The sequence below is a fragment of the Daldinia loculata genome (genome assembly GCF_022478755.1).
Source record: "Daldinia loculata strain CBS 113971 unplaced genomic scaffold F4817scaffold_21, whole genome shotgun sequence".
NCBI lineage: Eukaryota > Fungi > Ascomycota > Sordariomycetes > Xylariales > Hypoxylaceae > Daldinia > Daldinia loculata.
In genome coordinates, this window is record NW_026054875.1 from 247,318 (window position 1) to 272,933 (window position 25,616).

Sequence of the window (25,616 nt, forward strand, 5' to 3'; positions counted from 1 at the left end):
ACTCTGGTTCAGCTTCTACCATCGGCCTCCCAGATTAAACAACGAGACAAAGTGAAGAAGCACGCACATATAAGCAGTAGCGAGAGAAAAGAGAGGCCTCGTCGCGGCGCTGCTAAAGCAAGGATATTACAGACAGCTCAACATACCATCAGGCAGATATCATGCAATAGGTACGTTCTTCTGGGCCTCTATGCTTCGTCTTTCTCCCCTCTCCTGCTCACATGACCGAATGCGGCTGCATGCCCCCTTCCCTTGCAGTGTCACGACCAGAGACAAACCTGGTTTCTGATAGATCTATGCCTGCGGCTGCAGTCTACACTAGCACTAAGCCGCGTAGCCTATGTTGTCTGGACGCACACACTGCTTCTCCAGCTGCAGAAAGATACAGCTTGATATCCCATATGTGGCGAAGCAAGAAGGCAATACAGGCAACTAGAATTGAAGACTTACTTACCCATTTACAGACCGAGAAAGTCCAGATGAAAGCTCCGGCATATTTGTAGTTGGAACAACCTCAAAAGTGGTAACCCGAACCAGTTGCCCGATACATCTTCGATATTATTCCAGGATATCTGAATCAATAAGATACTGATTTCTGCTTTGAGACGTCTTCTTCCTTGCCTCCTTGCTGTATATGTCTCTCGACCTTACTCACACTATTTGATCTCATCCGCGGCCTTATCACGCCCACAACGCTCTAAGTTAAGGCGTTTCCAGGTAGCTACGAACCAACTATCAGAGACATATCCGAATAGACAAGTTAGAGACTGGCTGCCAATTTACGTCACGGTAGAGCTGGTGGATACCATACACAGACACGGAGACGCTGCGTACTATTACCTCCTTGTACCTACATTCATCTTATCGGTCTTTCTAGTTCGCCACTCATATCCAAAGATAATCGCCATAATCATCAGTACTGCGTCCAAGTTGACAGACTTGGGGTATTGGTGAGTGAACGTAATATTTATCACTCACCAACCTTTTATCTGATAATAGTTAAGCGAGAGTCTGGCTGGTTGTTGGCCGTTCGCTAAGAGGAAGGAATAGAACCGACAACTAGTTGACAAGAAGACGTCCTCTAGTTTCCTTTACACGCGGGCGTACGTTGTCTGTATCCTTGCTCAGGGGAAACCCCGCGGCTCTCTGAAAGTGGCCTCCTTATTTATCTTCAATCTTGATGGTAATCCATCTTTCCTCAATATTTACTACAGTTTCTCTCTGTCCGCCTCAGACATCAATTTCAACGACCTACTCCGGCCTGCCGCCTAATAGTGTAGTAGAAAATAACCTATGATATGGAGAAAGCCGGTCCGTTATCGCCAGCCCCCTCAAACAATAATAATCCCCCTTCCTCTACAACCGCCGACGACGTCCTCCAAAATCAATTCCAACAGCTTATCCAGCATAATGCGACAGCGTCGTCTGTCGAGGTGCACGGCCAGATAAATTCAAAACCACCCTCACGATATTCAAGCCCGGCCCCGGCTCCGGTACCGCAGCAGCAGCAGCAGCAGCAGCAGCAGCAGCAGATGGCCATGCCCATATACGACCACGTCATTACGTACAGTAGCGGATATCAGCAACAGAATTATCAGATGGAGCCAAGCCCGTATCCTCAATTGCCCGATACAAGCTCATCGTTGGTACGTTATTATTAGAAATAAAGGACATTGATCAGCTTCAATAGACGAACAATAAACTTGATTTCCTTTTGTTCTTTATTGTTCATCTTCTTCAGAGATCAATCTTTACTAATATTTTCTTATAAAAGACCCCTCATAATGCTTATAGTACTCCTGCGACCTCACCACCAACCCCTTTACAAACAGACAGTATTAGAACAAGAAGCGGCCGAGCTATAAACCGGACGCGCGAAGGGACACCGATGACGAATTCTCGAGGTCTCAAGAGGCAATCCCCCATGTCCGGGGGAGAGAGCATAGGCGCAGGCGCCAAGAAGAAGAAGAAGACCAAGGGGCAGTCAGATGAGCCGCCAGTAGTACTAGACGCGCCTCTAAGTGTACTAGTAAAAGATATTACGAGAGTGCAGGACACTAATATTGAGGAATACGTAAACCGAGGCGCGGAGGTGCGGCAAAGGGAGGTAAGGGAGTCGAAAGATGGCAAGGTGAAGCGTCCGATGAACGCCTTTATGCTTTATCGGAAATCTTACCAAAATCGAGCCAAGGAATGGAGAAAGCACGATAACCACCAGGTCATCTCACGGATCTGCGGTGTAAGCTGGGCTATGGAGCCACCGACTCTGAAAGAGCAATTCGACACCTATTCCAAGATTGAACGGTCGAATCACGGCATTGCTTTCCCTGATTATAAGTTCGCGCCAGCTAAGGCTAAGAACAGGAAGACCAGCAGTAGAAGCACTACAGTCAACGAGTCGGAAGACGATGGGTCTGACCTGGATGGTTACCACTGGGATACCGCCCCGCCGTCGAGAAGTTCCTCAAGACCGATATACGATCCAGATGGTGAATACCGACCATCAGGGATGAGAACAGGGTATCAGACGTACCAGTCACCAGTCATGCATCAACAGCGACTGCCACATCCATCACACCCGTCCTCGTTTCATCACTCGAACCCAGGCAAGCCTCGGCCAGCCGAGTACGGGGTTGGGCTTGGACCGAGCCAGTACTATCAGCAGACGAGCGACTACATGCGCCCAACTTACCCACATCACATGTCGCCGTACGGCAACCAAATGCAGGGACACATTACCCCCTTTGTCGAGAACGTCTACATGAACAAGGCGAACTCGCCCGCGGGGTCATATCATAGCTCCCCTATTGACCACTACGGCAATATGATGGGATCCGCGTACCCGCCACCACCTCATCCGCACCAGCGTGTCAACGAGCACCCTATAGACCCGTCACTCATGAGCCAACCAGGTAGCGAGCACTTCGACGCGCTCGGTATCCTCGGACTAGGAGGCCAAGGTGAGGGGCTCCAATCTCACTACACGCTAGATCAGGGAAACCTAGGCGGACACATAAGCGAACACATAAGCGACGAGCAGCACCACCACCAGCAGTTTGAACAGGCTTTCCATCATCCTAGTCACACCGTAGTCGAGGAACGGCCATCGTGGCACGACGACGTGCCGAAGCTGGCGGAGGGCGAGTGGGAGACGCTGGCCGCGGGTACTGACTTCGACATCGACGGTATTCTGGGGACGACGGAAAGCCCTGGGGGTTAATATCCCTGGACAGACGTGAAGATCAAAGACGGAGATGATAGATAAAGTGAGAAATAAGTAAAACGAAATAAAAAGGATCGGGAACGGGAACGGGAACGGGAACGGGAACGGGAACGCAAAAGATTTTGCGTTCGGAGTTGGGAATAGACACACACTTTTATGTATTTAAATTTGACCTTCTTTCTTTTCTCTCTCTCATCATGTTTTACCACCGGGGCTATTGTGCCTTGGCTTACCTGTACGTTTCTCCACACGCTTGTGTGTGCTGTGTTTATGTGTTGTTTGTTTGTTTGTGTGTGTGTGTGTATGTGTGTGTCGGGTTATCCGCGCTCAGAGCAGTAGTTTGGCGGCATCATCATCGTTTCGTGGACATAGACTTGGGCGGCTTGGCTGAAGTGGTGATGATGATGATGATACCCCCCCTCCCCCCCCTTTCTCCGTGGCCTGGAGGTTAGTTGGAGATCTAGAATGGATGGACATCAAGTCAGACTAGTCAAATTAAGTTAGTTATTCAGACAGACAGACAGACAGACAGACATACGAAGCCGCATCAGATTTTGTTTTTTGGGGGGTTTTCAAGACGGCTGTGTGCTTTTAGTAGTTTTTGGAGTAAGGATGATGGACTTTGAGGATTAAGATTAGTAGAATGAAAATGAAAATGAAAATTACTGCATAAATGTACCTGATGTATGAGGGATGAGGGTAGCTAAGCTGTCATTGTTTTAGTTTCCCGAGTTAGAAGTTAGGAATAGAAACGAGAATGTTCACCAGGAGCCAAGAAAAAAAAGTAGAGTAGAACAGAGCAGAGCAAAGCAGAGGGACGATCGTATATATCAATCCCCTCCGCCCATCTCTTTTGTCCCCGCCCATATATATGTATAAGAAGAACCTACGTGGCCCTCTCTCTATTCGACACCCTCCACCCTCCACCCTCCACCAGCCGCCCTTTTTCATTGTGCAAGTGAAATACCGGGCCCAAGTCAATAATAAAACGGTCGAGCCCCGTCTCCCGCGCGGGGACAAAGGAATGTTTAGCCTCAACTTACCGGCGGGCCTTGAAAGGGAATTAATATCCGTCGAAACAGACAGAACTATATACCGCGGGAACGGCAAATAAAGAATTTGGAGAATGGTAAGGGATGTGGTTTATTCGTTTTTCTAAATGTTACAGCTCATCCTTGGGTCTTTCTTCGCTGCTGGAGGACTGGGGGCCAGTGGGCTCTTCTACTTTTACTTCTACTTCCATCACGCGTTTCTTCGGATTAGGGGGTTCGTCATCGTTGCGCTCCCTTAGCACGGTTTCTTCCTTTTCTTTCCCCTCTGCCTGCGTATCATTTTCTGCTTCCGCTCCAGGGGGTTCTTCTTCCGCCGTTTCGTTATTAATAATCCTATCAACTTCCTCCATGATAGCCTCTGTGCTCTCGCGTGACAGCTCCGATTGATAACTGACTTGCGCCGTCTGGACCCCTTCGTTGTTCATGTGTACCTGCGGCGACCTGGATTGCGTTGTAGACGCGTCGAGGTCGTGACTTGATACTTGTGCGTTTCGCCGGGAGACCGTATTCGATACGCCAACTGCGCCCTTAAATATGAGCTTTAAGGGGAGCCAGACGAGCCACCACGTCGGACCCCAGAGCAGACGCCGGAATATCAACCACCCGATAGTGACGACTAATATATAAAAAGCCGACTGCAAATACCAAGTATCAGTCTTCTGGCTCTTGAGCAGCGTACCCAGCAGCGCTCTCGAGTTCGACAGCATGGTATCCAGACTCGAGTAATTCTCCGACAGCTGCGACAGCGCGGCCGTCGACTCCTTCAGCGCATTATGCGCGAAGTCGCTCTTGGACAGCTCGGCGGCCATCATATCATGAGTCCTGCGCATCGACTCCGTCACGTCGCTGCTGGCGCTGAGCATCTGCTCCTCCTTGGACATCTCGGCGCGAGCGCGCGGTTTCCGTCGGCTGGGCGGTAGCAACGTAGCTGATTCCGGGGGTAAGGGGGACGAGGCGCCGGATCGGGGGCTCGAAAAGGAGGCGTAGAGAAGCTCGCGCTCTTGGCGCTGGGCTAATTGCAGGTTGCGCTTCGCTGAGACTTGGGCTCTCCTAAAAGCCTTTCGACAACTATGACGAGTTAGATTAAATACCTAGATAATTTCGTAAATATAACTTGTGTATAATTCCCCTCACGTACTTCTGCAGCTCCTCCTCAAGCCGGGTTGCGCCGTCTTTCAGTCTATCTTTGTCGTGTTGTAAACCGCCCCCTGGCTTTCCTGGGTGGATATCTATTATTTCCTCGTGCAGCAACTCGAGCTCCTCCTCCTGTTCGCGCAGTATCTGGTTGATTTCCGAACTAAGTTCAGACCCGACATTGTCGTCATCGCTTGCGCCGAGGGGCACAGAACCGGGTTGGAACTTGAAGTTGGCCAGGCGGTCGATCAGCACCTTGAGCTGGTTAGTCGCATCTTGCAGGAGCGCAAGACGGTCTTGTAGATCAATGAATCTCTTCTCTAGAGCTTCGGGAGACATGTTGCTGTTGAATAAATCGAGCCGAAGCTCTTTATAGGGATATTTTCGTGGCCCTGTTCATAAAGGTGAAGTGTGGATGTATGAGAGATCTGTAGGTTAATAGGTAAGGGTACTTATACGGGATTATTTATTGTTAACGGTGACGTTGCAGGTTCCGTCGAATTGGAAGCTTTGGCCTGGCTAGTGTAAGTGATGCACAGCCACACCCCCTGCATCTCGTTCTTTAGGTCCGCCATCCCCGCTCATCCCACCTTATCAACACCAGCCACACCTCGAATTGCTCCAGAAAATCTTCGGAAGCTTTATCGTACGTCGTGAATCTCTTATAACTAGCACCGGAGGGACGAGCCAACTCGATGCACAGGTAAGCAACACGAATGAATTCAAACTGAAATATACAGTTAGATACATAGATATACTAATAAATATACATACAAGTAGACAGCCGGCACAATGATCACGCGCTTCATCACCGAGGTGAACACCAAGTTCAACCCCTTCTCCATGCGCTCGCGGGCCACGAGGCTATTCCTCAGCGTTCTCCCTCCCAATGCGCGCCAGAACGGCATGCAGATAAACACTACTATCTTACCGCGAACATCCACTTTACCAGCTACCCTAAGTGTCAAATTCAGTACGTCCAGTCCCAACGACAGCGTTAGGCACTTATTATTCGGGCTGTGCTAACTACTTGTTTAAGAGGATGGGAAGGAGATGATCTTGGATGGCGAGCAGTTGGGTATCAAGGGCATAATCGAAGAAGTCGATAGACATTCGCGAGCCTTGCAGAAACAGTCAGACTTAACAGATGGTTAATGGAACGAAATTATTCTTATAATTTATCCCTCGACTTAATAATCATTGGCCGGCGTTTTGCTCGGATTACTGGCACGGGAGCACTCTCCAACTATAAAGGCATTTATCATTGCACATGGATGTCATTGCATTTGTCATTTATGGAATCGCAAACATGTCAGGGCAACGAATAGAAGAGCCGATTGGGTAAATTCGATGCCCATTTTACGAATGACCATTTATTCATCCTAAGCCAGCGCATGCGGTCGAAGCATGTCAGACAGATATGCTACCAAACAGAGCTCTTTTCTAAGATTTAAGCCCATCAGCGCGCCAAACTTTTCTCTACCGGACCCAAGGACATCCAGCCTACGCGGCAGCACCGCTGATGAAAAACCACTTGTCGATCGAGCTGTCGATCTTCTCGGGCGCGAGTTCCTCATTGGGGGGCAGGGGAGGCAGCTGCTCAGGTTCGACGCGGCTCGGCGAGTGGGACACGGTCAGGTTGGTCGTAGAGATGCCGCCGGGCTGCGTCTTGCCGGTGATCAATCGTTCCCAAGCCTCACCGCATTCGCGAATGACATCTAGGGCGTAACTACGTGCTTCGTTAGCAGTGAATCAAGTATAAAAATATAAAAATAGGGGTAACACTCACGCCTTGTTCTTGCATTCACCAGTGAAGGCGAACTGGTTCTCGGGCTTTCCATCGGGGATCTTGTAGATACGGAACCACTCGTTGGTAGCGCGGAGGAGACCGGGGAGGTGTCGCTCAACATCCTCGACGTCGTTTAGCTTGGAAGCTAAGGGGTCGTTAATGTCGACAACGATGACCTTCCAGTCGGTCTCTTCCTCGTCGAGCAGAGCCATAACACCGAGGACCTTGACCTGCTTGACCTGTCCCACGTAGCCAACCAGCTCGCCGATCTCGCAGACGTCGAGTGGGTCATTATCACCCTTAGCCTTGGTTTCCGGGTGAATGGAGTTGGGGTCTTCCCAGGTCTATGTAAGGTACACACCGTCTTAGTAAGTATATCAAGCAAACACGCAAGGGATACACAACGACGTGGACGTGGAATGTATTACCTGAGGGAAAGCACCGTAGTTCCAGAGATATCCCTTGTGGGGGAAGCAGTTGCGGACGTATCGTAGCTTGCCCTTCTTGATGTCCTGCTTGATGGGGTTCAGGAGTTCGTCCTTGGAAATCTAGTAGAAGAAAGGCCCTAGTTAGTAAAACAAGCTGCGCCAATACGTTAGGGCTATCCTGGTATGGTGCATACCTCAAGCTTGGCATTGGTCCATCGGGGAATCTCAACGATCATGTTCAGGATGGTCTGCTCCGCGTTGGCAAAGAGAGGAATGTCGTGGAAAGGAGAGACGGGAACGCCATCCTTCTCGACGTAGACTCGGTGCTCCAAGGTGTTGGGAGCACCGATCTTGCGGACGCCATAAGACGAAGCCATTGCAGACGTAGATCCTGAATTACCCGAGGTCTGGTCGACGGTCGATGAAGTAGAGCCCTTGAGGTGTTGGGCAAGTTGAGTAGTACGACGAGACGCAATCTTGGAGGTTGGGCCTTTAGGAGTTGAAGGAGTTGAAGAAATAGGAGAAGGTCCAATATGTGGGTTTGGGTTTGGGTTTAGATGGCGAAAGTTAGAATTGGTTAGGGGCAAGTGGTCAGAGGTGGCAGAAGAAGAAGGAGGGGGAGGGGTCGAAGACGTGTTGCTGCAGTGGACCGCCAGCTTGGTCGATGGGATGACGTGATTGGCCTGATAATTCCGTTGTATTACTAGTCGTCCAAGTTGTTGCCGTTTGTGTGGATAACGTGGATAACGTGGATAACGTGGATAACGATAAGTGAGCAATCTTTTCTCTAAAGAAAAAGTCTGCTGGCTAACTCTTGGTAATAACAACATAGGGGATAGCCTTATTAAAAAGGAAAAAAAAGGCAAAATAGAAAGGGATGAGGGTTAAAAAGGGTTAGATAAATTACAGAATGACCACGAATAAACAATAAAACAGTTGGCTATTATCCACAAGACGAGCCGAACTTGGCTGCTTTCCTTTTTACCGCTTCTTTACCTTTACCGTGGTTGCTTAAACAAGTGCACGATTAGATTAAAACTAACCTAGGTCAACATTTTACTCTGGTCATTCTATATCCCCGAAAGACTTACTATGCGAGCCACAAAATCGGTCCGGTCAAGTGTGGCTCGAACACGGACTTTATTGCCCAATTAGGGATATCTTACTAGCCACAGCTCCCCGCCGGTCGCATCTTACATAGTTCTGATGATCTGTCTAACAAACCTACGTCATCCCAACTTCGACGTATCAATATGCAAACAGCCAGTTCTAAACTGCCTCTCACGCAAACCTGTGCATCGCTTGCTTGAGGAACATAAAGCTTTAATTACGAGCGGACACATACCTAATATGAGAATTGAGCTGTCACTAGTCAACTCTTCTTAAAGGTGCCTATATACTTTGTAAATGGTTGATCCCGTATAAACCTCTTTGAGATATGACACGTAAAGCTGTGTGCTACCATTAGAGCAAACATCGTCAACCCCTCTCGGAAGAAGACTAAGAGCGTCGGTCATATATTGTTATGACTTTCGGGGCAGAAGTTGACTTACATAGGTAGGCAACTCGAGTCTCTGAACTCTAGGAAGATATTGTTAAAGGACCTCTACCTTGGTTAATCAAAGCTATTGGTTATATCCCTGGTCCACCAAAACACTTATGACAAAGGGCCTCTAGTTATATCAGAAGCCTGGCCTAGGTAGTTTGAGCTATGCTGATAGCTTCCTCTGTTAAAATATAACTGTGCTCTCACTTACATACTACTCGCATTCTCACACATGATCTTGCAGTGTGTTTAGCCAACTAGAAAGCCATAGCTCGAAACCCGAAGTTTTAGTGAATTAGTGAATAGATCGATCCCGTGTTGCTAGCGATTAGGTTTAGTCTAGTTAATATTATTCGACTCTTCCTCGCGTAGATATCACATTGCAACGTGTCGTGGATGGTGTTTTCCAACCTGGAATGAGGTTTAAAAGATCGATTTTTAGATGATACTGTGCTAGAGCTGAAGTGGCGCCAGGTCGGCTTGTACCCGAAATTAGTTGTCACGGCCAGCCCCGTCGCCTGTCATCGGGTACTCGCAGAACCGGGCTACAGCAATAAAGGTACTGCCTACAGGTAAGTAGCTTCTGATTTGAGAAGCTCTCCCGGTCCTTGCAGACTTGAAATGAGGCTGTATCGATACCGTTACCTCCCCAATTACGTTGGATGCATATGCTCGCTCAATGTCCAGAGCGCGCCAGAAGAACCAGGACACGTTTATGTCAGGCTCGTCATCTCAAGTAAACCGGGCTATTTCTAGGATCAGTTCTCAGTGGGATTTAGCTCGGACGTAGTAGGAATACTTACTTCGCGTGGGATCTAGGTAGCCATGGGTCCAAAGGAGGCAGAGGAGACTCGTATCGGCTTGGATGCGGCAGGAATGCTACGAGATCCATTCCTGAAAACTGTTCGAGCTCTCCGGCGTCGAGACAAATATCATACTCAACCTTCCTCGATTAGATGAAGGTAGGTTTGGAAACCTAGCTACCATGTGTGATGGTATTGTCAGAATAGATCCCCCGCGCGACTAAATAGGAAAATACAGCTCCGAAGACGATGCCTTCAGATAACGAGAACTAGACACTTACCGGACTGCTCATGCCATCCTTTCAAGATGGAGAACATGGTCATTGTTGACCGTACTACTCACTCACAGTGTGCCACTCTCAGAGCTCATCGGCGACTAGGTACTAGTCCTCAAGGGCTAGTCTGCTTCCCCAGTCCAATTTCCACTCGGAAATATCTGCACACGCCAGCAGGAGGATTGGGAGGATAGAGGAAAAGGTCAAGAGTTTAGCAGAACGGATAGTCGGGGGACCAAGGCCTTATATACCAGACCTCTAGCCCATCCAGCCCATCGTTCTATCGTTCCATTAATTAGTAACGTGGGGGGCATTCCCTCCGAAGGTCGATACGATTATGCAACCACTTGCTCAAGTTCGGTGAGAGACTGGAGTCTGGAAATCTGGATGGGAAGGATCATGGATCAGGGGTAAGCCAAATGCTGGTACGGAAACGGCCTGGCAATATTCGATACCCGCTGCAACATCATACCTACCTACATGGAAATGCACACCCTACCTGCCTAGCTGCTCATGTAGGCGCGTTGGAGTCGTCTAGCACTCCAATACATACACACCTGGTACGTGTGACAGAATACTCAAAAAGTAACAACTATGCGAATTGTGCAGAGCGACTGGGTTACCTAGCAAGGCCTGCACGGCCCTTGATTGGACCCCAGCAAAATTTCCGCATCTGTTAGCGATTCGGTCGGAAGAGCTATTCCTGGGATTTTGGTGTCTGCTTTTTTTCTAGTGTATTTGGGACCTTTTAGTCTAAAACATGTATAATTGTCTTGAGTTAGACTATACACCAAACCCCAAATTTACTATGGAGTTGCGATTTCTCAACTCTACATAGCTTGGAGATAATTGGCTAGCCCCCAATAATAAATGTCTAAAATCGGTGCTTCAGCCCAGAACAAATTCCGTCATGGGCTGCATGCTGTCACATGATTTCAGGACCCAGCGCCTTGGGTGCGACACAATCTTCCGCAAGCCGTAAGACTTCCAGTTCGGTACAGACCGGGGTATCTATAGGTCAATGGGGTGGCCCTGTGGTGGCCCGGTCCCGGGGTGTAGCCAATGAGAGTTGACGGCCGCAATGCGCACTCTCAGAGGTACTCGCAGATGCGGACTTGGGGTCGTCAAGGCCTCGACATGAGACGATGTCTTAGCAGGAATTCATGACAGTTCATCACTTGTGCCCCTTTGGTCCTCAACATCACTTATCGTCGTTTTCCCCCACTTCAGGTACCGAAGCGACCCGCTGGCGTGTGCTGATTTGTCTCGTGCACGGTCTGACAAAGAGACGTACCTACATATACAGGCGACTTACACGAGCCACGCAACTGCCAACATGAGCAACAGTGACCTATCCCAGATCACCTCGGAGATCCCTGACTTTATTGGCGGGCTCCCCAAGAGGAGACAACCCAAGGTTCCTGCCCCACCGGATGAATTCGACCAGTACTTTGATTATAAACGTTTCTACGAAGGATCCCCAGCCGCCGATGCCGACTCGCGGAGCCGCTCTGACGCCTCTTCTATCCCGGGGCTAACCTCCGGTCCCTCGGAGGAAGACGGCGCATCCTCCCCCAGGTCCACTGAGGACTCTTTCCACTTCAAGGAAGCCGTGGAGCAGATCAAGCAACACGATGATCGCTTCACTGTACCAGCTCGTGAGATCAGACCTAACGGCGTGGAGCATTACCCATGGCATATGGATATAGACGGTACGCTAGGTTCGAGTGGAGCCGAAATCCAGGGACTCGGTGGTAGTAGTAGCCCGCTCTCCCCAGCCTCTTCCAACGGAACTGCGCCGTCCTCATATCACAGCTCTTCAAGCGAATTGCCACTTAGCCGTGGCAAGCGGCATCGCCCCCTAGATAACCCAGATAAGGTCGCCCAGATGCGCAAAATTGGCGCCTGTTTCCGGTGTAAGACGCGCAAGGTCCCAGTGAGTAGCCACGGTCGTATCTCGGCTTCCTTCCTAATCAACTAGAAGTGTGACCAACAGATCCCTTGCTCGCGTTGCAAAAGTGACGCCAATAAGTACTGCAACGATGATGACGGCGAACTAGCAGAGCACATGTGTTTCCGCCGTCTCTCCGCTAGCAGCGATCTCGTCTTTCATGTGATCTGGAGTATGTTAATCCCATCATCACTGTCACCTAAGCTTAGGTTCGAATGGAATTTTGAATAGCTGACCCTAGCAGAGATGAAAGTAAACCCCCCTGTCACGTCGCAGAGAGGTAACCCGACATTGCGTTGGGACGTATACTTCAAGCCGTGTCTTGCGACCCAACAACCCCTAGCAATTTCGGTCACGCGCAACGATAGCAACCACAATAATAGTCAAACATGGCAGAGGTGGCAAGCCAACCCAGGACAGGCAGCTCCTCAATACGTTTTGAACCCTCATGGCGCGCCCGAAGACGCTATACTTATTAAATGGGCTTCGTGGCAAATGCTCACAGACGAAAGCTCTGACTTCCAATCGGCTCTAGACGTTCTAGTTAGCAGATATGCCCAGGATGAACACTCATTTCTACCATATGTTAGTCTAGTGTTACTAACCCCCTCACGTTGTATACCTACTAACATATCGCCAGTACGCTCTTGTTCGCAAAGTTTATGACATGAGGTGCATGTATAAAATCTGGCGGCAAAAGAAGTTTTTCTGCCAAAAATATCCCGGATCCGGTCTAGAGGAGCTTCCTAGTCAGATCTGTCAAGACTTGAAGCGGATCATAGTTTTCAGGATGAAGACGCTCGAGTCTGATATCCTGGCGCAGTTCTGGAAGACCTTGGACGCAGCCTTGAAACCGCATGAGCGATTACCCCTATGGGCTTGTATGATGGAATTTATTCTAATGTACCGGGATATATATGAGCTCAATCAATCGGAAGGTAATATGACCACCCCAATTTAGAACACAAGGACCTAGCTCACATTGTTCAATAGACCTTTGCGGGGATCAACTGCAGATCCAAACCATAACCACGAGCGTCTTCAGCAACTTAGTCGTAATGTGTGAGATCTGTTTCGGCAAAAAGAAGCCGGAACCTATGACTGAAGACGGAAGCCCGATGCTGAGCGCAGCGAAGAGGCAATTGAATGCCGATTTCAGGAGGGTGGAAATCCGCAGAGACGAGTTCTGTATGTTGCAACGGAGGTTCTCGGAAATTGAAGTGTTTAATGGACTGACCATTTACTTTAGACCAAACCATTCAAGACTGTACTACTTATCCACACTCTTCCACGCTGGACCGTCTGTTCTGTGTCCTGTTGATCGGCGCACAAAGAGGCGGTACAAGAGCTGGAGCCCGAGCGTCTAAGCGAGCCAGGCGATAGATGTGCCGTCGTAGCACGAGGATTCTGGGTAATTTTGTTTCTTGTTATGTCGTTTAAACTTGGTTCGGTTCGGGATTGGTAAACAGAGTTTCGGTATGAGTTCATTTTTTGGCCTGTTGGGTGATCGATGGTTTAGCGAAGGAGTTTAGCGACAGGCTGATACCCATCTACCGCATTTGAGCTTGCATTATGCCTCGTGATGAAAGAAGGAGGAAATATTTCAAAAGGCATATTACTTGTTCGACGACACTCGCTGCCGGTATCAGCGTCGCGGGGGCTATGACTGACATTCCCTAGTAAAAACTGCGAGGGTCGTCGTTTCGGTTGTGTTTGCATAAGTATCATGTTCTCGCCATATTTGAAACGTGGTGTACGATACTCTTAGACAGCTATAATAGTAGCTTGTAGTTAGAGCGAGTACACTTGCTGTGCCCAAAGCATTGGGGTTATAATTTAAGACGAAATGACTAAAGTTCAAGCTCCTCTCTGGACACTGAGCTCGACCTTCCTCTCGGTCGTGTCTGCGACATCTTGATACTTCCCAACGCCCTTGAAAATGCTGACCAGTTCTTCCGTATCCAAGGCCTGGAAAATTGTTGGAGACAATGAAACTATTAGTTGGACCTTGATTTTCTTTTTTGTGATTTTCACTGTCGAGCTAAATCTATACGCTTGTTAATATGCAAATAATTCATCATTACAAGTTACTTACTTGACGACCCTTTTCAGTCTATCCGTAGAATCTGGGCTCGCTGGACAAAGCACGGCAAGCAGGTTGGCAACTGCACCGAGATATTCCACCCAAAAGTTGGCCTCGGGGGTTGACTGGCTGACAAGTCTTTGTAGATTAACTTGAAGTAGTTTATCAAAGGGGCCAAGGCTGGCTCCCCATCTATAACAAAGGGTTAACCCCAAGACTGCTCGCGCTAAATGACTAAAACCAGGTGCACTAGGGTCACGGTTAATAGCTTGGTGCAATTCAAATGCTGCGTTGGCGCCACTTGGTTCTCCCATGCGCGTCCAAATATTGCTGGCAAAGAGTGGACCAAGTCCTAAAGTAAACACTGTCGGGATGTTGGAGAGATCGAGATTGCTCGGTAGAGATGATTGCACAGTATCGATCACTGATTGCAAAATCTCAAGCTTCTTGCAACTAACTTGATGGAGAAGTGGCAAGGGGCTTTTCTCTCTCACGGCTTTGGGGAGCTTCATAAATAGAGCACCCTCTCGATTGCCACCACTGCAAAATGTTACCATGTGGATTCGAGGAATGGCACAGATCAGTGCCTCTACGACTGTAGCGATAGCTGGAAATTGCTGGCGTCGTCGTTTTGACATGCCGTAGATCTTGCCCTCGTATTCGGCATTTACCTTGCGCATGTGTTCGGTCTGGCCAAAGAACGAGCCTTCAACAGTGTATGCCCCAACCGCAGGGATTGGATATGGCTGAATAGGATCAACATGCATTAGGAGGCTGCCATAACCCCTAAATCCACCGCCGCACAGGAAGACGTCGACACCGCTACTATCTTGGTTGATCTGTGTCTCCCTCAATGGCGAAAACTGCTGTTGGAGCTGGGCGAAGGCACCTCGCATGCCCTCTTGCAAACTGTTCACAGCAGCGACTTGAACCTCTGTCTCATCGTCCTCCAGGATTTTGATCAGCTTAGCAGCTCCAAATGGTAGGCTCTTTCCGGTTTGCGCAGCTGCAATTTCGTAGCCATCGACAGAAGAATTCAAATAAGTCATCTGCACTGAACCACCCCCTAAATCAAGAAACAGGCCGTTCACTGTGTCGAACCCGCTTCTCGCCCCCACGGAGCCAAACAGAGTCTCGACTTCTGGCGCTAGCACATGAATGCTAAGTCCCGAACTCTCCAAGACAGCATCTAGCATAGCAGCTGTATTCTGAGCCTTCCGCATAGCTTCCGTAGCGAATACAGAGATATGCTCTGTCGGTACGCCATAGTCATCGGCGATAGACTTGAATCGAGCTAGGGTCTTAGACACCTGTGTAATAACATCTGAAGAAAACGCCAAAGGACCACTTGAAGCCGATGTATAGAGAGCATCAAATAAAGATATAGCAGCGCGCTCGTGATATAGACATCTGAGAAGACGACTTTGCGGAGGCGATAGATCCGAGATAGAGAATCGTATGCCATTGCTATCACAAGGTTACTAAGAAGCAAATAGAAGAGACATCACTAGTTCGAATAGATAGATGCGAGGTGTCTTGGGCTAGGTTTTGGGAAGGACTGTAATCTCAAAATAGACAGGGTGACGATGTGATGATGTGACAAACCTTCCCATATCAACTAGGGCATAAAGGTGGTTGGAGAGGTTGGGGTCCCATCGTGGCATCTTAGATGCAAAGTTTTCAAGTGTGATAATATCAGTAGTGGACGTCATATTGAATGTAACTTCATGAGATAATATCCGAAGAGGAGACGTTGGGCCAGGGCCAATTATGGGAGTTGTTGAATGGAGGTAGTGTTGGCGTAAAGCAAACTGAGGCTCCACATTGCTTTTTAATCCACATCACTCGGAGCACAGATATTGTCAGCTGTCAGACAAATTAGCGCCGTTTACGGATTAGAAGCACGTGAGATACGACGCTTATATAATCTACCAAAGTGGATATTAAATACCTGCACTCCAACTTCGGAATAGATATGTACATATGATTAATTGCTCTTAGACGTTTCGTATTAGGTATGCACTATATCTCTTACTTAATTAATTAGCTAGTTATTTGGTAATAGTTTGCGACGACAACACTATATCCTACGAAGTTTCTAACGTTCTATTGACGCGAACTATAACTTAAGGCATGATCAAGTTCTGATGATGCATATGTCAATCAACATACTTTGTAAGGAGAAGTTAATAGCAATATTTATTCCTTTTTGTAGTGTATAGTACATGACAATTATTAACCGAAGCATTAGGTCTTTTGCTATGCCCTAAGAAGCTTCGTTGTGGGATTTATGAAATAATACTTTTAGATAAGTTGGTGGAAGAAGAAACCTTAGTAATCTAATAATTTAATAAGATCTTGTGATAATGTTCTCTGACAGCAAGATCGTCACCGGGAATTGAGCACACGACCGCTAGACCGTGAGGCGTTATGCCGTACAACATCAGCCTATAAATGATCTCCGAATATAGGACGTCCTTAGAGATTTACGGAAGTGCACATGCAAGCCAAACCATATTGATCCTCGGGGCTGTTCGGAATAGGACCGAGCCCTCGTGGTATCATGTAGGTACTGTAGTAGTATAATGGGTTGGGCTTCTGCTTAGAGGGGATGCATAAGGAACGTATACAGTAAGACCATTCAATGGCGTCAATCTTCACGTAATGGGGATTTACCCTATCTCTCAGCCAATCATTATTGCGTGGGTAGTTTTTATGTTCACTTTACCTCATATATGTAAGTGCATCATGATAGAAAGTTGTCAGACAAGGTCCTTAAAAATCCACGAACCAAATAACCCAATGAGCGTGGAGATGCTCGTATAGAATATATTCTTAACACTTATTAGGGACCGAATCCAACCTCCCAGACCATGTGGAATGTACGTGGGGTAAAAGTAATGAAACCTCTCATGCTTCCTATGGAGTACAGGCATACTTACGCGTCGATTCGCGTTAGTTTCGCGTCGTTTTCTCTCAACGGAATATTCCGATTCGTCAGTCAAGCAGCCCGCTAGTAAATGGGGGTTGAAAGTAAGGCTACAATTTCAATTTTCTTTATGAGATGATATAATGGTTAACTCAAGTTGTGAATAGTATGATGAAAGTATTATTTAAGTATTTTAGGATATAAGTAAGAATTGTCTTGACCAACTCTATACATTTCTGACTTCTTAGGTGGGAGAACCTTTAATTCTGTACACTACTAACAACACCGTCGATATCACAATAACCGCTTATGTTTAGTGGGTAGTTATTGAAATTATTATCTATGAGCGTGTATTCTTACAATTTATTAGCTTGGGGTTGGTCTTATAGGCTATCCTCTATACATGTTGTAGTGTTTCCCTAGGTCTTTAATATGTCTTCGTAATATCTATAGCAAATGAATTTTATGACAATTCGAAGCCGACAAGTCTTGAGCATTATTATATCGTCAGCTCCTTTCGGTTATAAATCGCATATAGTCTATGTACTAGGTAAATATGTACTTCCATAGCCGCAATGTTCACCTCGAGACATTGAACGGTCGCGTCACGTCACATGCCGTCACATTTTATGATGTCTCACCTTGAAGGTCGGGTCTCGCCCGTATCACAGATCTTCTAACCGCCATCCCAACACAACCTCTTGGTTATATTCCTAGGGTTAGCTACTGTTATAGAAAAACTTGGGCAGAACTAATGAGCGCGATCAACTGCTTGCGATGTGCTCTGATTAAACTCCACTCGTATTGATACCCATTTTACTACGTGTTTGCATCCTATGTATGTACATCCATACTTCGAGTCGACTAATAGTCGATAGTGGACGAATAGGCTGGCGACAACCAAACACAATACCTACATACGGGAGACACCCGGGATGCGCTAGGTGCCACTAAACCTGCCTAACTTGATCTCACAATCACAGCTTCGACTACCTTAGGTCCTTAGGTACGTTAACATTGCCTCACTTACGTTTGGGTATATTTGGGGTCTTCTAGAACTCGAAAGCCTAAGCAATATGTGTTGTTCGCAGTGGCATGTACGAAGCTCCAGTACGCGGTACTGCATAATCCAACGAACGAAATCGGCCAAGTCGAGCGAATAAGAGAATAGAGAATACATATGAATTCACGCGTTGCATGAAACATTCTCGTCCACTCGATTTCGCGCTTTTGGTCAAACGCGTACAGTGAACATACAGCCAATTCGCACGGGTACGTTCCTCTGGATCTAACTGGAACCCCATCTCTCTATTCCACTCCATCCAATTCCCCCCATATAGGCTGGCGGCTAGGGGGTCTTGCTCAGCGTCTGTGCCCTCTACCTATCATCGGTATCCTCTTATCCTCCCACTTGGCGATCACTGCATATGCACTCCTGTCGTGTCCCTCCGCTGGCCAAAGCTGCTGTCCGGAGTGCATGAGCAGCGGCGCCAGTCGTCGCAAGTCGCAAGCAGAAGTGCGTAGTAGGAAGTTAACAGTTTTCGGCCACATATCCCAAGTACCAATTTTACTCTTCTCAAGGTTCAGCAACTTTTTTCTCTCCACCGATTTACAACCTTGTTAAAATATCCGCGACCTGTTTTACAGTACAATCGTACCGATATGTAGGTATCCCCCCGTGTCTCTCGGTTTCTCGTTCTTTTTTCCTCTCTACCCCTTTGTTCAATTTTTTCTTGTTACATGTACCTAGTCGGCTAGTACATACATATACATGTAGTAGTAGCACTTCAGAAAATAAGGTCTAAAGTCACATTAAGCCCTAGTCTTTGAGGTTTGTGCATTGGCTTGGAGCAAGGAACCCCAACTGACCGCTTGAAGTTTCCCACTCCTTGTAGTGGGGTCTCTAGTAAACCTTAGGTCTATAAATGGCTTAGCGCTGTATTTCATGCCGCTAGAACTGCCAGAATCAGCACGCAGGGTTCGCGCCAGTACCACTCCCGCCTGCTGATTCTGGGCAAAGTACAATTCTAGTGGGCCAGTGTAAGGATCAGTACGCAGTTACGATGTACGATCGATAGATACAAGAGATACAAGTTCCTAGTTCTGTTTAAGTCTTCCGCAACTCATCCCAACGTTATCCCAGACCATCAGCCCAAAGTCTAACCCAATCAGGTATATAATAGACCTCTTGCCACCGCAATAGTACTAGCGCACCCAAAGCTCAACTACCATAGCGATTAAACGGGGACCCTCTCGATTATAAATAACCAATCAGGATGTTGGATCTAAGGTCCTAGCTTTTGCCAAATCGGGTTAGACTTTGGGCTGATTATCTGGGATAACGTTGGGATGAGGTGTAGACTCGCACCTGCAGCGCAACGTGATTCTACTACCCATCCATCTATTCCTTCTCAAGCCCATACCTTAACTATCCTCTCTTTCGCATCCTCTTTACATTTTGCCTCCTTTTTCTTTTCAATACCTAATCTGTCGTTCCTTTTCCTCCCCTAATCTTTCGGTTGGGAGGGTGGCTACCGATCCCCCTCGTGGTAGCCACTATTCTACCTACGCACGAAGCACGCGCGCGATCGCATACTACTTACTCTACGACTTCACCTATTCCCTTAACGTGAATCCTGCGAACGCCCGTCTACGAGCCCGTCCATTTCATTCCCGTCGAATTTAACTATGCGCTATTACAATCAATCAATCAAGAAAACTTAACCGCGACCCTACGAGATACTCCTTCGATCTTCCCAATTGTGCGACAAAACAGATATAGACATAAACTCTTCTGGCTTCGTACTTCGAGAAACTGTGACTAGCGCCAATGATATCCTAGACCCCGACGTCTTAATTCCCGGTGTGATTAATGAGGTGGAATTCTTGAACGGTCATGAATGTGCCTATCTGATTGATTTTGGATTACCGCGGCGGATAGTATAGGAACCGTCGATGCGCCATTCACATTCCACAATGCTACAATTCAATTCCAGTAGTTGTGGTCTAGGTCAGGGGCCGAAGACCCCCGAACCTTCTGCCCCCGGCGATGAGTTAAGACTACCATCTCCACCACGACCCCGATTGAAACTAAAGAGACGACATGTGTCTCAGCACCTAAACGCGCCAACCCAACAGTTTTTGGCGTCGGTCGCGGCAGCAGATGTGCCAGTTCCGAGTATCGAGGTAGAGGAACCCGACAGCATGGAAATATACGAGCACTTAAATGCGCCAACCTTTTCGCCTCCGAAGACGCCTGCAATAGAGTTCGCGCCGCCTTCCGAAACAAAGTTCCCCGACTGGTCTGTTGGGTCCGAGTGGAGCTACTCGGATGTCGAGTCAAGTCCTGAGTACGAGTCTAGCAGGCCGTCAACAGCATTTTCCACTCAGACTAGTTCTTCGCTGTTCAGCCAATTCTCGCATGCTTCTGAGGATGGCAATTATATGAGTCCAGAGCTTAAGGCTCTAGAATTCCCTAAACTTGAGTATGATACTAATGTAAATGTACCGCACAAAGAAAGGTCGCGAAAAGCCCCATGGACCAAGGCTATGGACTCGCACCTATGGTCGACTTACATGTTATATCTACAAGACCCGCGAGTAACACCGATACGCTTAGGTAGAAGCCGTATTCCTCCTAATGGGGTCTGTTTGCGCGTGGCACGCGAGGCCAAAAGAAGTTGGAAAGGTTCTAAGGGACATCTAACAGTGGATATGAAAAGTGGAAGCAACACCCCTACCGCAGAGTCCGCCAAACCATATATTGAATGGCCCCATACGTGTGCAGCTACCCGAGCTCACCTACGCGAGCTTTGTAGGATGAAGGCCGCGGCTAGTCCAGGGCGATACAAGTCCCGGAGTCCTACGCCCTTTCACAAGACGGCTCATCGTCGCTGGAACCGAAAATCAGTCCCAGCTCAGTCATCCGCAGCATTTTCAGCTCGCGATATGGCCTTTTCTTTGGCAGTCAGCACTTCGGATACTATGAAGCTTGATGCCCCTCTCGCTCAACTCACAAGTTCCGAAAGTGAACCCTTCCCAGAGTTCGCCAAGGACGCTGAGATTATCGTTAGACAAGCACTCCCATCTCCGGAACTTCCCCGTCTCCCATCTCCGGTCATGGCTAAGAGCTATGGCCCCAGCTCATCCTCGTCCTTTGTTTCCGATATAACCCCGCCACGGCAGTCAAATTCCCTAGGCTCTCGAAAGATTCTCAAGTCGCCTGTTCGTTTAACCAGATCGCGCTCGGGAACACAAAAGCGGAGGTCAGTTAAGGACGTTGAGGACCTACCGCGAAAGCGACCGAGCCTAACAGCCGCTTTCTGGAACGAAGCTTCGGAAAAGGACGATGCATTCACTAAGGAGGCTCATTGCGGAGAGCCTTCTACTTCATCAGTTTTGCACACCATCACAGCTACAGCGCCTCAGGACCCATTTGTGCAGCCACGTCGCCTAGGATCCCCATTCTCTGGCGCAGGTTCTAGCTACAGTTTCCCTAATAGACTATCAGCACCAATTAATTTCAATTTAACAGCTTTACGCCGACCTTTTGCGACTGTACAGCAGCCAATCCGGGAGCGTTCAGAAGCAAGATCGCCATCTAGACCATCGTTGGCATCTCGATTGGCTTATCTCGATCAACGATTGAGAGAATTACGAAACCGCGGCAGCGATCGCCGACGTTCTCAATCACCCCCATCATGAGTTTCAACAATCAAGTTCTTAACCTACTTCAACAACACTAACGCGCCCTTTTTTATTTGTATACGACTATACCAGACCTGACGATTTCCTTACGATGAATGATATTTACGCTATCCGGATTATGCGTATTTAAGGCATATCCCAGCCATTGAATTTTTTTTTATGCGAGACTACAGCCCTTTACCACCTCAAATGTACCAGAGGAGAGGACACCACAGATTTTCACAATTTCATGAACTTCATATGTTTCGGAGAATGACAGCTTGGAGACCAATTTATCAGAAGCCCGGGAGCTTACCCCAGCAGAAGGAGATCCCTTCGCACGACAGAATTTTCTTGATTTCCTTTTCTAATGAGTATCACGAAGGATGAATGATTGATGAGATAGCAAGAGTACCTTCTTGTTCGGATCCACGGTTACGACACGGCATATCTCTTGGCTAACCCAAAGCAATATGAGATGATGATTAGCTATTAGCTACCAGCTACGATTAGATCTAGGCGTCTTTGGCTCGGACTGAGACAGAAAAAGTACTGATGACGTGACAATAGTCACGTGTTACAATTCTAGTTCGATAGAGGGCAATCCTCTAATAGATAGGTAATGTTGATAGAATCAACACGATCTGCTATAACTTTAAAATATCTTCCATGAAAACGATTCGTACCTGTCTGTGATACCCTTAAGCAAATACCCTCGTACATTTCCATATGCCATATATCTACCTAAGTACTGAGTCTCCAACCCGATTATGTCTGTAGCTATAGTCTAGGCTTCATGCTACGAGGTCGAAATCAGCTATCGGTATATTAGTTTGCTCATGCGCCCATCATGCAAGACTCCCAAAGCTTTCATCCATGGACAGTGTCGAGTTCCGACCATTGCCGATTTGATACGACAGCATTATGCGGAAGATTGTAAGTTGCTGGGCACGAATATTGCGAGGACATTTCTAGTGGAGGTATAGATAGAAGGGTTGAATAGGTAAATTGGAATCAGCACTGGACTTTTCACTTTTAATTTGCCTTGATTAACTTGATGAATTCTAGCTGGGATTTATTTCAAGTTAAGTCTAACGTTTTTGAAAATGATGCCCGGGTTAAAATAGCATGATGTCCTGATCACGAGGCAAGCCTAGAGGTATGGAAACAACTTCATTGTTGCGCGAGGAACTCCAACTCTCAGCTAGGGCATATTCTTCAGGTAGGCTACACTTTGCAAGGCTTACTACCTAATGTAAGACTCGCATATACTCGGTCAGTACAGCCAATGGAGATGCATAGTAACACCGCCTTTCTAGAAGTACATCATGGTGAATATATATATATACCTGTATATAAGGTAGGTAGATACCAAAGTAGGCACATAGCCTGACTTTATTTCCGATTAAATTATACGACTGATACTTTAAATGGCATATGATCTTACCATTCGTTTAATATACAGTTTTGTTTGACTTGGGACTACCCGAGGTGCATATCAGCGCTCTGGACGACTTCAGTCGAGACTACCATGTGGCTCATCAACACGACTACAATGCGACTCGAAAATTTTGGGGGTTATGAGCCACCTTTTGCTATACTATCCCATACCTGGGGTGAGGATGAGGTTACATTTCAAATGTATTCGGGACCGGAAGCCGAGTCAAGGAAAGGTTATCGAAAAATTGAATTTATGTGTCGCCAGGCAAAGAAAGACGGGTTGCAGTATGCCTGGATAGATACAGTATGCATGGACAAGACGAGCAGCGCAGAACTAACCGAGTCTATCAACTCTATGTATAGATGGTATAAAGATAGCGTAGTCTGCTATGTTTATATGGAAGACGTACCCTGGGAATGTCCGCTCTTGACCGGAAAAGGTGACCAGGAGAGCGATCCAGATCTACAGCCCTGGATCGGTGCTTTCAAAAGCGCGAGATGGTTTACACGGGGGTGGACACTGCAAGAGCTAATCGCGCCCCGAGAGCTTCGATTCTTTGGCCAGGGCTGGAACTTCTTGGGGACAAGAGAAGGCGCCTTACTTAAATTGATCTGCCAAATCACAAATATAGACGCCACTGTACTAAAGGGGTTGCGGAGTCCCTCGGTTCTCAGTGTAGCAACTCGAATGTCGTGGGCGGCAAACCGTCAAACCACCCGGCTCGAAGACGAGGCTTACTGTCTGCTTGGGATATTTGAGGTTAATATGCCACTGCTGTATGGCGAAGGGCGGAGTGCATTCCGCCGCTTACAAGAGGAGATCATCAAGACCCATTGGGACCATTCAATATTCGCATGGGATTCTGAAAAGGCGGATTCTCTATTAGCACCATCCGTGTCCGCTTTCTCGAAGAGCGGCAACATCACTAGCTCCGTAGGCGAAACCCTACCGGACGCATACGAACTTACTAATAGAGGGTTGCGTATCTCCTTACCTATTATCGAGACCCACAGAGAAGGGACGCTGGGGGTGTTACACTGTCAAGCTAAGGGTGCTCTGGTAGCACTTAGATTGACGGCGACGTCGCAGTCCTCTATAGGGGAGGATGTATTCCACGTAAGCAAGGACTCGAGAGTGCCGCCTTACCGCCTTCGGTTTATAGACACAGGGGATGTCCTGAGTGTACAGACGCGGAGCATAATGGTGCTGTTTGCCTCAGCAAACTTCCAAGGTCCAACCGGACCGTCAAACCGTCTGTGGGTTCGGTATTATAACAAAGTCCACGCACAAAGCCTCAGACAGACTAATGCCGTTCCTGAAGACCGATGGAAACGGCATAATAATGGCATACCGCAACCCAGAGGCTCAGCAACAGCAGTATTTGAATATATTCCACGACAGGGGTTGAACACCGGTGCTATTGCGGTAGCCGATGCTCTATGCGGTAAACGGATAGTTGCGGTGTTCGCCTTTAATCCACGCAATTTTCTGTTAATGCCTCTACTCGAGGTTCATGAGGATATTCTCGACCAAGAGAGTATACTTGCGTGCGAGCGTGCCGAACAACTATTTGCAGCTCAGCTACAGGACCGTATTTGGTCTCGTGACAGATTCATGCCGGCGGCCAGAACCGTCAAACTTGATCAAGACCGGCAAGTCGACTTTGCGCTACAGAAGGAGAGCGTGCTAAACGATATGGATTTAGTACTCACAATAACATTACGATACAATGTCTTCGGCAAAATTAAATCCCTTCTACTTAGTCTACACTTATATTATATATTACCGGCTCTCTCTAGGTGGACTTGGATTCTAGTCATGTGGAACATGTGTTTTGCGGTTCTGGGGAAGCTAGGTCTGTGTCCACTGGATTGGAGTTATTGGACATCACAAGACTCAAATCTTCTAACATGGACCACAAATTACTTAAATCCTAGAGAAGAATAGGAAGAATATTAAGTACATTCAGCAGGTAGGGCTCCCTGCTACACCTACGACTACGCATGGTTTCCTTGGCAACTTGGTCGTGCGAGACTTGTGATATAGATAATGATGATACGTCGACTGGATCTATCCTTTAACTTGCTGTTACGGTTAACCTTAGTAGCAAACCATAAATAGTATATACTAGTGTTATTCTTGCCTTTTCGTTATATTATTTCTCGGTAAGAGAAGCGACAAGAAGGACACTAATGACTGAGTTATAGGTTGCGCCCCTATTTTCCATTCTTCGTGGCATACTATTGAACAAAGGCAGTCACCGGTACTAACAAATA

The 25,616-nt window shown here is 47.6% G+C and overlaps 8 protein-coding genes across 8 annotated transcripts; 5 read left to right on the forward strand and 3 right to left on the reverse strand.

Annotated features, from left to right (window-relative positions):
* The first annotated feature begins 982 nt into the window (after positions 1-982).
* F4817DRAFT_94333 (uncharacterized protein) lies at positions 983-3,320 on the forward strand. Its single transcript, XM_049308072.1, has 2 exons — positions 983-1,646; positions 1,775-3,320. The coding sequence occupies exons 1-2, from the start codon at positions 1,299-1,301 to the stop codon at positions 3,218-3,220; spliced, it is 1,794 nt and encodes a 597-aa protein (XP_049159586.1). The 5' UTR covers positions 983-1,298; the 3' UTR covers positions 3,221-3,320.
* A 946-nt stretch (positions 3,321-4,266) lies between these two features.
* On the reverse strand, positions 4,267-5,892 carry F4817DRAFT_94276 (Sec20-domain-containing protein). The gene is made up of 2 exons (XM_049308071.1): positions 5,414-5,892; positions 4,267-5,343 (listed from the first exon to the last, which is right to left on the reverse strand). The coding sequence occupies exons 1-2, from the start codon at positions 5,746-5,748 to the stop codon at positions 4,386-4,388; spliced, it is 1,293 nt and encodes a 430-aa protein (XP_049159587.1). The 5' UTR covers positions 5,749-5,892; the 3' UTR covers positions 4,267-4,385.
* Positions 5,893-6,037: 145 nt separating this feature from the next.
* F4817DRAFT_94544 (putative ribosomal protein YmL44, mitochondrial) lies at positions 6,038-6,658 on the forward strand. The gene is made up of 3 exons (XM_049308074.1): positions 6,038-6,112; positions 6,187-6,382; positions 6,449-6,658. Exons 2-3 carry the CDS (start codon positions 6,202-6,204, stop codon positions 6,562-6,564), a joined length of 297 nt encoding a protein of 98 aa, XP_049159588.1. The 5' UTR covers positions 6,038-6,112; positions 6,187-6,201; the 3' UTR covers positions 6,565-6,658.
* Positions 6,659-6,912: 254 nt separating this feature from the next.
* F4817DRAFT_358400 (inorganic pyrophosphatase) lies at positions 6,913-8,969 on the reverse strand (the record flags this gene model as incomplete). The annotated part of the gene is made up of 5 exons (XM_049306022.1): positions 6,913-7,138; positions 7,199-7,542; positions 7,627-7,746; positions 7,821-8,329; positions 8,918-8,969. 5 exons carry the CDS (start codon positions 8,967-8,969, stop codon positions 6,913-6,915), a joined length of 1,251 nt encoding a protein of 416 aa, XP_049159589.1.
* A 2,203-nt stretch (positions 8,970-11,172) lies between these two features.
* Positions 11,173-12,485, forward strand: F4817DRAFT_365059 (uncharacterized protein; the record flags this gene model as incomplete). The annotated part of the gene is made up of 3 exons (XM_049306821.1): positions 11,173-12,186; positions 12,232-12,373; positions 12,448-12,485. Exons 1-3 carry the CDS (start codon positions 11,587-11,589, stop codon positions 12,483-12,485), a joined length of 780 nt encoding a protein of 259 aa, XP_049159590.1. The 5' UTR covers positions 11,173-11,586.
* Positions 12,486-13,813: 1,328 nt separating this feature from the next.
* Positions 13,814-16,125, reverse strand: F4817DRAFT_94366 (Ppx/GppA phosphatase family-domain-containing protein). The gene is made up of 3 exons (XM_049308073.1): positions 15,890-16,125; positions 14,297-15,751; positions 13,814-14,248 (listed from the first exon to the last, which is right to left on the reverse strand). Exons 1-3 carry the CDS (start codon positions 15,994-15,996, stop codon positions 14,059-14,061), a joined length of 1,752 nt encoding a protein of 583 aa, XP_049159591.1. The 5' UTR covers positions 15,997-16,125; the 3' UTR covers positions 13,814-14,058.
* A 4,064-nt stretch (positions 16,126-20,189) lies between these two features.
* On the forward strand, positions 20,190-21,917 carry F4817DRAFT_358403 (uncharacterized protein; the record flags this gene model as incomplete). The annotated part of the gene is made up of 1 exon (XM_049306023.1): positions 20,190-21,917. The coding sequence occupies one exon, from the start codon at positions 20,190-20,192 to the stop codon at positions 21,915-21,917; it is 1,728 nt and encodes a 575-aa protein (XP_049159592.1).
* Positions 21,918-23,430: 1,513 nt separating this feature from the next.
* F4817DRAFT_365063 (HET-domain-containing protein) lies at positions 23,431-25,287 on the forward strand (the record flags this gene model as incomplete). The annotated part of the gene is made up of 1 exon (XM_049306822.1): positions 23,431-25,287. One exon carries the CDS (start codon positions 23,431-23,433, stop codon positions 25,285-25,287), a length of 1,857 nt encoding a protein of 618 aa, XP_049159593.1.
* Positions 25,288-25,616: the final 329 nt, after the last annotated feature.